The sequence below is a fragment of the Callorhinus ursinus genome, unplaced genomic scaffold, assembly GCF_003265705.2.
Source record: "Callorhinus ursinus isolate GAN/ISIS: 27379988/994484 unplaced genomic scaffold, GSC_fseal_2.0 scaffold5, whole genome shotgun sequence".
In the NCBI taxonomy this organism is placed as follows: Eukaryota; Metazoa; Chordata; class Mammalia; order Carnivora; family Otariidae; genus Callorhinus; species Callorhinus ursinus.
The window spans coordinates 80,670,230-80,680,652 of NW_027397067.1; the positions used below are offsets into that span (position 1 = coordinate 80,670,230).

Here is a 10,423-nt window from a genome sequence, read left to right on the forward strand (position 1 = left end):
ACGCTGGCCCGTGGGTCGCCCCCCGTCCTCCAGTGCCCCCCAAACACCTGCTTCCACAGACTGCCTCCCGGAATTCCAAAGAAAGAGAAGCATTTCAGGAGGCAGAGGAATGAACCCTGTTTGAACCCTGCGACGAGCGCCTTTGTGCGGATGTGCTAACAGGTCACGCCCGTGGTCGGCCAGGAAGGGGTCCCCGACCCGCTGTGACGGGTGTCTGACAGCAGGGTCGCACGGAGGCCCCTCTCTCGGGCCGTGCCTCTCCTCCCGCCCGGGGCCGGGCTCCACCTGGGGCTCCCCGCACCGCACCCCGGCCAGCCCCCCATTCTGCCCCCCTCGGCCCGGGGCCTGCCTTCACGCTCGGGCGCCGGCTGCTGAGCCACCTTCCCTTGCTGACCCCCGAGTTCCTGCCAGGGGGCATCTCTCTGACCTGCTTTTTCCGCCTCCACAGGAAGTGAGAAGTACCACCGTAGCGTTTCTGCTTCTGCGAATACCCACTTTAAAAATTAAAATGGCGTCCAAGAAAGAAGTGTTTGAAGCTAATCTGAAGACGGAGTGTGACCTGTGGCACCTGATGGTGAAGGAGATGTGGGCCGGGAAGAAGCTGGCTGACGACCACAAGGTCTGGGGGATGCGGGTGCCTGCTCATTCCAACTCACGGCTCGTCTCGGGGGCTCGGGCGTGGTCCCGCGAGCACGTGTTGGTTAGACGAGGTCCCTCTAGAGGCCCTGGAGATGCCGTGGTTTGTATGGCCCAGTGCGTGGCCAGTGGCATCTGGGGACACTGTGGAAGGACCGGGGCTGGCCTCTGAGGTCTGAGTTGGGTCTCCCGGGCACACCCTGCTCCAGGCGTCTCCTCTGCTACCTCCCAGGTCCAGGATTCTGGCAGGGGGCACTCCTCCAGTTGACTTTAGAACCTAGGGATTTGTGTGCTTTCACTTGCTTTGGGCCACAGTAGCTTTGAGTACACGGAGTGAGGATTGCGTGGGCGTGAGGGGCACCACGGACAGAGGCCCGGATGGGGCACCGGTGGGGCGAGAGGTCTGTACCGTCTAAATGGCAGATAAGGCCGGAAAGCCCACAACCCAGTGCACAGAGCATGGATGGGGACTCACACATGGGGCAGGTCAGGGGCCGCAGAGGGGTGCACGGCCCAGAGTCATCAGAGGGAAGGTGGGGGAGGCAGCCGCCGCCACAGGGGCACGAACATTAGAAAGAACAGACTGTGTGTGGTGGGAGCACCGGCCGTCGTGAGGGAGTCGCCAGGCACGAGGGGGCCCAGACCGTGGCTATGGAGGGAGTCTTTCTATCTGGAGAAGGGAGGGGGACCAGGTCCCTTCCAGGGCCCCAGCACTCCGTGACTTTCCGACCAGCCATCTGATTTATGCCTGCTGCTGGATTTTGCACAACAGTACAAACTGGAGCCCGTGGGCCATGGACCACCTCTGGCTGTTTTCGAGCCCGGCCACAGAGCCGAGTGGTTGCCACAGAGATCCCAAGGCCCACGGAGCCCCAAGTATTATTAGCTGCCTGGCCCTTTGCAGAACACGTTGGCCAGCGCCTGTATAAACGATCGGTGTTTGTCTTCACTAAGATGGACAAAGTAGTCACATGACATCAGCTCCAACGTAAACCGAGCTGCCTTGAAAAAACACGCCTCTTCAAAGGTGTGGTGTGATGTAATGTCCCAAAGTCTCGCAGGCGTTTTACGGACTTGTTGAAGTGAGTGCCTTTCTCCCACAGGACCCTCAGTACATCCAGCAGGCGCTGACGCACGTCCTGCTGATGGACGCCGTGGTCGGCACGCTGCAGTCGTCCGGCGCCGTCTATGCCGCTTCCAAACTGTCCTACTTCGATAAGATGAAGAGCGAAAGTAAGCGAAGCATGCGTTCGACAGCCGTGGTGTCCCGAATGTGCCTCCGTACTTTTATCCGGTTGACATCACTTTTTTCCGAATCCCAAATTTCTCACTTTCTTCCTTTTACACTTTTACACGTTTATGTTTGAGCAGCACACGTCCTTCTGGTCGCCCGTCCCCGGGCGCTCTGTGTGTACCCACACCCACGGGGGGACTTCCTGCTTGAGCTCTGGGTGACGTCCCACACACGCTGGGTGTTTTTGGTCAGGATTCCCAGTTGCCAGCAGCAGATCTCCAGCAGCTGGTTACGTGGAAGAGGGATTTGTGGACGGCTGTCGAGTGGCTCGTGGAGCCCCTGGCAAGGTCACCAGCGCTCAGCAGTAGGGAATGCGCCCACCGGAGAGCTGTGTGCGTGGTCGGTGTGTCACCTAGAGCCCGAGCGGAGGCCCCCGGGTGGACGGATCTCTTCTTCCCCTTGATGTGGTCGGTTTCCCCAGATAGGAGTTCTCTGATCACCTGCATGTAGATCTGAATCTGGCTCTCACATTCTGGAAGCCATACAGAGAGAGGTTGGCGGTGGGCTATTTTTATTTGGCAGGGGGTGGATTTTTCAAGTCTAGGAAACAGCAAATGGGTAAGAATAACTTTACGTATCATTTTAGCTACCTCTGTTTTGTTCCAACTTTTAAATGATCTAAAGCCAATGGTCTTGTGATTTGCTTTATAAAGGAGAGAACAGAGAGGACTGCTCATTATTACCATCACTCCGAGCCGCGGCCGCCCTGTGCTAGGTCCTCCAGCATCAAGTTCGTGAAACACAGGCGAACTACGTAGGGATGTTTTTAAGACCGTCTCTGGTCCAGTTTGTATGCGCTGTTTTTTGAATCACAGCTTTACTGAGATGGAATTTACACACCATACTCAGGGAGGGTGTACAACTCCACGGTTTTAGCGTATTCACAGACTTGTGCAGCATCAGCAGAGTGAACTTTATTTTTTTTTAAAGATTTTATTTTTATTTATTTGGCAGAAAGAGAGAGAACAGGAGCCAAGGGAGCGGCAGAGAGAGAGGGAGAAGCAGACTCCTCGTTGAGCGAGGAGCCCGACACGGGGCTTGATCCAGGAACCCTGTGATCATGACCTGAGCCGAAGGCGCCACCCAGGCGCCCCAGCAGAGTGAACTTTAGAACATCTTCATTGCCCCCAGAAAGAGACCTTGTACACTTAGGAGCCACCCCTAGCCCCCAAGCAACCACCGATCCACTCTCTCTCTGGATTTGCCTGTACTGGGCACTTCATATACACGGATCCTGCAGCACGTGTCCTTCTGCGAGTGGCTTCTTTCGTTTAGGACAGTGCTTTCAGAATCCATCCCTGAAGCAGGTGTCCCGTGTCACTCCGTCCTGTGGCTGAATAATATTCCATCGTGCGGGTGGACCACTTTGTTCATCTGTTGTCAGCTGACCGTTTGGGTTGTTTGCACCATTTGGTTTGTTGCAAATAATGCTGCTGTGAACACTTCGTGGACAGGTTTTATCTGGGGATGTTGTCATAGCTCCTGGGTACATAGCTGGAGATTCTGGTTTTTCAAAAAATGTTTTTCCAGATGTAGAAAAAACAAATCTCAGTTAAGTGTTCATTCGCTTTGGCACGTGTTGCTCTTTGCCACGGCTGTCGCTAACTGTGAGGTCCCTGATGCTTCCTGATCCCAGAACCCCCCCATGTGTCCCGGACCTTACCCCCATCCCAGAACCCCCTTTCCTGGGAGCAGGCAGGATGCTCTGGTCACAACACCAGCAGACTGGGAGGAGCTCTTGTCAACAGTCCTGGAAGCAGACGTTGGTTGCTTGTTATTTTTTTCATTAGGAACAAAATCCAACGCTACAGTTCAGCTGTTTATTCTCAGTCCAAGCTTAGGCCTCCCCTTCGTCAAGAGTTTCTGCAAAACCCTTCTGACTCCTTTGTGAATGAGGCACACCGTCACCTTGGTGGTCACCAACACCTGTCAGCTCACTCTTAATTGTCGTCCACCCTGTTCCATATGGTGAAGGCAGGTTGTCTAGGCTCAGTGTCCCTGACGCCTTGTCACCCACAAGGACTGCTCTCTGGTGAGCACAGCTTGATGAGGTAAAGGCAGTAAGCCCAGGTTTCGGTTAGTAGCCTGGGGTCCACTCATGACGGAAGGTCTAAAAATTAATCTCTATGAAGTTCCGCACCCCATCCCGGCAGGAAGGCATTTGGGGATGGGGGGAGACACCTGTGGTTGTGTGGGGTGCTGCCGGCATCTCCTGGTGAGGCCAGGGTGCTGCTGACTGTCCCACGGGGCACAGGTCGGTCCCCAGAGCAGCCACACCTATGGCCTGAGATGTCCATGGTCCCCAGGCTGAGACTGCTCTCGGGCTAGTTGTCTTGGTTTTGTCTTGAGACTATTTAGTCACTGAGAAATGTTTTAGGTCTTGTCTTTGGTGGATAATTGGCGATGGCTGAGTGTGGACAGAGGTCAGATCACAGCTTCCCAACTGGGACGTGAGCGGCGTCCCGGTCTCACCGGCAGTCCTCACACACAGCAAGGGAGGGAGGCCGCCCGGAGGGGGATGCCGGACTCCGATGTCTCGTGTCAAGTGTACGAAGCTCCTGCAGAGAGCAAGTGCCCAGGCTGGGGGAGAACACGGGTTTCCCTGAGTCCGCGAGACTAACGGGGTGCTTGCATTTCAGTGCCCTTGACGGTCCCAAAGACAACCTCGGAAACCCTGAAGCACAGGATAAATCCTTCAGCGGGAGAGACTTTCCCACATGCCGTGGACGTCTTGTTGTACACGCCAGGTGAGGCAAGCGGCTTGCTTGTTGCTGCTCTTTTCAACACACTGGGGACACTGGGTTTGTGTCTGAGGTCAGCCCTGAAGTGAAGGGGGACAGGACCTGTGGAGGAGGAGTGGGGACCAGGCAGGTTTCTACTTGTTGAGGTGAAGCCCTCAGTGAGGAGGTGAAGCTGGGTAGCCCCTCATGGACTCCACCTTGTGAAGACCAGAGCCCGGGAGCCTGCGGCGACCCCGCATCGTGGAGGCCAGAGCTGGGGGAGCCCGCGGGGACTGATACGGGGTGGGCACTCCATGGAGACTCTGCTCCAACCCAGCTGTTCCTCATGTTGCACAGCACTCTACAGTTTAGAAAGTACTTGCACTCACACCCTTTCCTCCGGGGGCACTTAATCCACACGGCTGTCCGACACCCGGGATCTCGTCTCAGGAATTGTGCGTGCATTTGCACGTCCGAACGCGTCACCACACGGGTCCTCTTCATCTGGCGCGGCTGTGCGGCCGCCCTCCCGGATGCGGACCTCCTGGCTCCCCGCAGGCTGCGGCCGAACGAAGGTCGGACAGGAATGGACGCTGCCACAGGTCTAAGCAGGAACGAGGATGCTTTTCTTTAAGCCTGCCTTGTAAAGAATTGCGGTGGGAGGGTTGCTCGCAGGGCTCACCAAGTTGGAAAACAAAGGATGTCATTCTGGGCACTAAAGAACCTTACGGTCCAGGCACTTTGCTCATCGGAGCATGAGGTGAGCGACGGTGAGCACCATGGGTGTGCTCCCCTGTCCCCTTCGCGGTTCTGACCCCATGGCTGTCCCCAGCTCACTGGTTCCAGATGGCCATATGGCAGCTGGATGGCAAAGCCATTTCCCGGCGGGAGAGGACCGTGACCATCCCAAAGACCCTGCAAAGTGACAGACTGAGCATAAAGGAGGACAGAGCCCAGTTGGACCTCGCCCCACTGGAGACGGACCAGATTCCTCCAGTCAAGGCTCCTTGTTGACTCTAACACCACAGACTGAGACAGTTTTCATCGCGGTGTCTGGATAAATGAGTATTTTTAGACCTAATTCAGTTTCCTGTACATTAACATTGACTGGATTCTGGGCCTCCTGTCACGATGGGCTAGGTAACTCTGAGAACATCTAGAAGGGCCAGACAAACCACCATGAAGAATGGTGGAGCCCCTTTCTCCTGTGGATTGTCTGCCAACTCTGGAAGTGGTCTCTGAGAAGTGAGGAACTGAGCAGAGCTTTGGCCAGCACCGAGGGGCAAGAGGGACAAAACCAGCCAGGACCTGCTGAGAAGGGGAGTCCTGGTAAACCCGTTAGTGGTGGCTCCAGACTGCAAGGGTTACCCGAGTGTTAAGGAGCCAGCCCTCCGGCACTGAAGCCCAGCCTCAAAGCATCCCAGTCCCTGGTGGGGCTGAGGAGTGTGGGGGGTGGTGTATCTCCCCAAGGGGGCCCAGAGGCCAGTGGAATGAATACCCCAGAAAGATGGACACATTTATGTTTCCTTGATTTATGACAGAGGTGATATGACCGAGCAGGGGTTTGAGGGAAAGACAGTCGTCACCATAAATGACGTTGGGACATCGTGCTTCCATATGGAAAACACGAAGCTTGGCCACACTCCAGGTCATGCACAGTTCCAAGTGGATGGAAAGGTACATGGGAAGGCACTAACAAGCGTAAATGAATGAAGCAGGCAAGCTTCTAGCAGCTAACATAGAGGAGCATGTTCGTGACGTCAGGGTAGAGAAGGAAACCGTACGGAAGTGCTAGCCATGAAAAGACTGGTGGATTTGACCACTAAGGTTATGGACTTTAAAAAGACACTTTCCGGGCGCCTGGGTGGCTCAGTAGGTTAAGCGTCTGCCTTTGGCTCAGGTCATGGTCTCCGGGTCCTGGGATCGAGCCCTGTGTCAGGCTCCTTGCTTAGCAGGGAGCCTGCTTCTCCCTCTGCCCCTTCCCCCCAACTCATGCTCTTCCGCTTGCTCTCTCAAATAATAAATAAAATTCTAAGAAAAAAAAGAAAAGGACACTTTCAAGAGAGTGAACCGGGTAGTCTGGACCTGGACAGGATGCTGGTAACACAGCAGAGCCAACAAGCGGCTTAAGTCAAGGAGAGTAACACCACCCAGTTCAGAAATGAGCAAGAGACAGAATACCCCCCCACAGAAGATTCCCTCCGCATGGCGGTTAAAGCCATCAGCCGCTTGTGCAGTCAGGGAAATGCAAACCAATCACAATGCAAAACCCCATATCCTCATACTGTTAGAATGGCCAAGGTGCAGGACCGACCCCGCCGAGTGTCAGTGACAATGTGGAGCCTGAGGTGTGTCACACGAAGCAAAAATGAACTATTGGGACTTCGTCAAGATAAAAAGCTTTTGCACAGCAAAGGAAACAGTCCACAAAACCAAAAGCCGACAGAATGGGAGAAGATATTTGCAAATGACATATCGGGTAAAGGCCTAGTATGCAAAATCTATAAAGAACTTCTTAAACTCAACACCCAAAGAACAAATAATCCAATCAAGAAATGGGCAGAAGACATGAACAGACATTTTTCCAAAGAAGACCTCCAAATGGCCAACAGACACATGAAAAGTGCTCAACATCGCTCGGCATCAGGGAAAGCCAAATCAAAACCTCAATGAGATACCACCTCACACCCGTCAGAATGGCTAAAATTAACAAGTCAGGGAATGACAGATGTTGGCGGGGATGTGGAGAAAGGGGAACCCTCCTACACTGTTGGTGGGAATGCAAGCTGGTGCAGCCACCCTGGAAAACAGTATGGAGGTTCCTCGAAAAGTTGAAATTAGAGCTACCGTTCGATCCAGCAATTGCACTACTGGGTATTTACCACAAAGATACAAATGTAGGGACCCAAAGGGGTACGTGCACCCCAATGTTTATAGCAGCGATGTCCACAATAGCCAAACTGTGGAAAGAGCCAAGATGTCCATCGACAGATGAATGGATAAAGAAGAGGTGGTATATATACACAATGGAATATTATGCAGCCATCAAAAGGAACGAGATCTTGCCATTTGCAACGACGTGGATGGAACTGGAGGGTGTTATGCTGAGTGAAATAAGTCAATCAGAGAAAGACAAGTATCATATGATCTCACTGATATGAGGAATTTGAGAAACAAGGCAGAGGATCATAGGGGAAGGGAGGGAAAAATGAAATAAGACGAAACCAGAGATGGGGACAAACCATAAGAGACTCTTAATCTCAGGAAACAAACTGAGTGTTGCTGGAGTGGAGGGGCGTGGGAGGGACGGGGTGGCTGGTTGGTGGACACTGGGGAGGGTATGTGCTATGGTGAGCGCTGTGAATTGTGTAAGACTGATGAATCACAGACCTGTACCCCTGAAACAAATAACATATGTTAATTTAAAAAATAAATAAAAGTAAAAACATGTTTGGGTTGCTTTCCTCTGCAGGGCATCTGGACCCAGCAGAAAAAGTGGAGGATGCCCACCCCAAGTTATGGTGTGCTCTGAATGAAGGCAAAGTGACCGTGTTTGACGCTTCCTCTTGGACGATTTACCAGCATTGCTTTAAAGTGGGCACTTCCAAGTTGGTGAGTAATCACAGCGCCCTGTGACATGGCGGCTTCCCAGGTCGGGCTGTGAGCTCCGGAAAGATGGACACGTCCACCCGTACACAGCAGTGGGATGCACATTATCCCACAGCATCGCCCCATTCGGTAAACAAACAGGAGGTTGCATTGTGAGGTTTTTCACTAGATGCAAACCCGTTCTATCCTGTCAGTGTCCTTGTTTAGGTGAGCCGACAGTGGCTTTAGCCGTCCCCCAGCCTGGAACCTGAACATGGATTTCAGTGATGTGGACGCAGAGTCCGGTCTCGTATCCACGTTCCCCATCCCAAGCAGAAACGTGCATTATTTTAACCTATTTGGGGTTGAGAACCAAAAACAGTTTAAAGCATGTCGACATGATGTTAAGGTTTGAGCTTTTAGACGGATGACTTTAATTAAGTAAAGTTGATCACGTTAGTTTGAACAAAAACAGCCATCCCCACCCCTCTCAATCCAAGGTGCTGGGGCGGGCAGTGTGACGCGGACTCAGCTCTGCTTTTCCGAGACTTCGTAAGGCCTCTGAAAACCGTGTCTTAACGTCCCGCGCTGCATGGTGAGGGGCCCACAGGCACCGGGGCCCTGCTGATGGGCCCCACCCGGCATGTTTCAGGTGCATCCTGGTGTTTGCAGGTGAGGAGGCGCTGCTGGTCTGGGACTGCGGCCTGAGGTCCAGCTCAGTGAGCCCAGCGCCTCTCTTCTACACCATCCCCCATCTCAGGGTACGTTCCCACTGACCATCTGGTGGGAGTCATCTGCTCAGGACGCCCTCAGCGTATAAAAGAAGCTGCTGTCCCAAGAGGTGTTGCTAGGGAAGCCCTCACCTCCCTCCTCCTTTAAGGTGAAACTTTGTTTTTTCAGGTTTAAGGTGAGAACAGTCTAGCAGAGTTAGGTACCTCAGTGTTCAGCATCACTTAGTACCAACTTTGGTGGCCACATTCCATCATTTAAACATAATGTGGCAATCTGAGGCACAGTCTAAGCTTTCAAAACTCTGTGAACAACAGAAATGCCGTGAATTCAGATGCATGTTCCTGGGGGCTGGGCTCGTTCTTCACTGAGTGAGCAGCAGACCTCATGTTCGCAAGATAGCAAGAGGTTACTAAACTATTTCCTCCCCTAACCACACAGTGAGCCTCAGACGATAAAGTAACAGGACCCAAGATAAAATATGTACTAAGGTCTAATAATGCTTCAGAGCAAACAAACAAGAAGGAGAAATTGAGGAAATCATTTTTATTCTAAATTTAATTTTTTCCTGTTGAATCTTAGTTATATGCGTTTCAAAGATTTTTTAGGGGCGCCTGGGTGGCTCAGTCGTTAAGTGTCTGCCTCTGGCTCAGGTCATGGTCCCGGGGTCCTGGGATCGAGCCCCGCATCGGGCTCCCTGCTCCACGGGAAGCCTGCTTCTCCCTCTCCCACTCCCCCTGCTTGTGTTCCCTCTCTCGCTGTGTCTCTCTCTGTCAAATAAATAAATAAAATCTTAAAAAAAAAACTTTTTAATAACAGAATAACTTAAAATCCTAGTTAAAATAAAATCAAAAGGCTGCATTATGTGGGCATCTCTGCTGCTCCCAGTCAGGCCAGGTAACATTTAGGTAAAGCAGTAAGTTCTCCCACTTATGTGAAAACACCTCTGTACTCATCTCACTGAGATACTCTGTACTGTTTAACAAGAAAGAAAGTCGGATAATTACCTCAAGAAAATGCTGCCTCCTCTGAAATTTGAAGTTCCAAGTAGTTTAAGATATATTTGGGCCACTAAAGAAAGACATTTTACTAAAATTATACCAGGTCTCAGGTAGATGCCTGAAAAGAAAGGGATTTTTTTTTTTTTTAAGATTTTATTTGACAGAGAGACAGCGAGAGAGGGAACACAAGCAGGGGGAGCGGGAGAGGGAGAAGCAGGCTTCCCGCCGGGCAGGGAGCGTGATGCGGGGCTCGATCCCAGGACCCCAGGACCATGACCTGAGCCGAAGGCAGACGCTTAACGACTGAGCCACCCACGCTTTTAATATTTATCTTATTTTTGTACCAAACAAGTAAACTTTTTACGATTTTATTTATTTGTGAGAGAGAGTGAGCACAAGGCGGGGGGAGTGGGAGAGGGAGAAGCAGGCTTCCCGCCGAGCAGGGAGCCCGATGC

The 10,423-nt window shown here is 52.5% G+C and overlaps 1 protein-coding gene across 12 annotated transcripts in view; it reads left to right on the forward strand.

Moving 5' to 3' along the window:
* The window catches only part of DENND3 (DENN domain containing 3), a 53,924-nt gene that overhangs the window by 33,344 nt on the left and 10,157 nt on the right, over positions 1–10,423 (forward strand). For 6 of the 12 annotated variants that reach the window (XR_012378380.1, XM_073893269.1, XM_073893268.1 and 3 more), the window contains 5 exons: positions 449–619; positions 1,740–1,869; positions 2,008–2,307; positions 4,570–4,677; positions 8,123–8,262. Coding sequence is in view for 10 of the 12 variants with exons in the window: in XM_073893269.1 (XP_073749370.1) it covers positions 449–619; positions 1,740–1,869; positions 2,008–2,307; positions 4,570–4,677; positions 8,123–8,262 (849 nt within the window). In the remaining 2 variants the exon portion in view is untranslated. The other 6 variants (XM_025871188.2, XM_025871190.2, XM_073893274.1 and 3 more) reach the window with 4 other exon arrangements.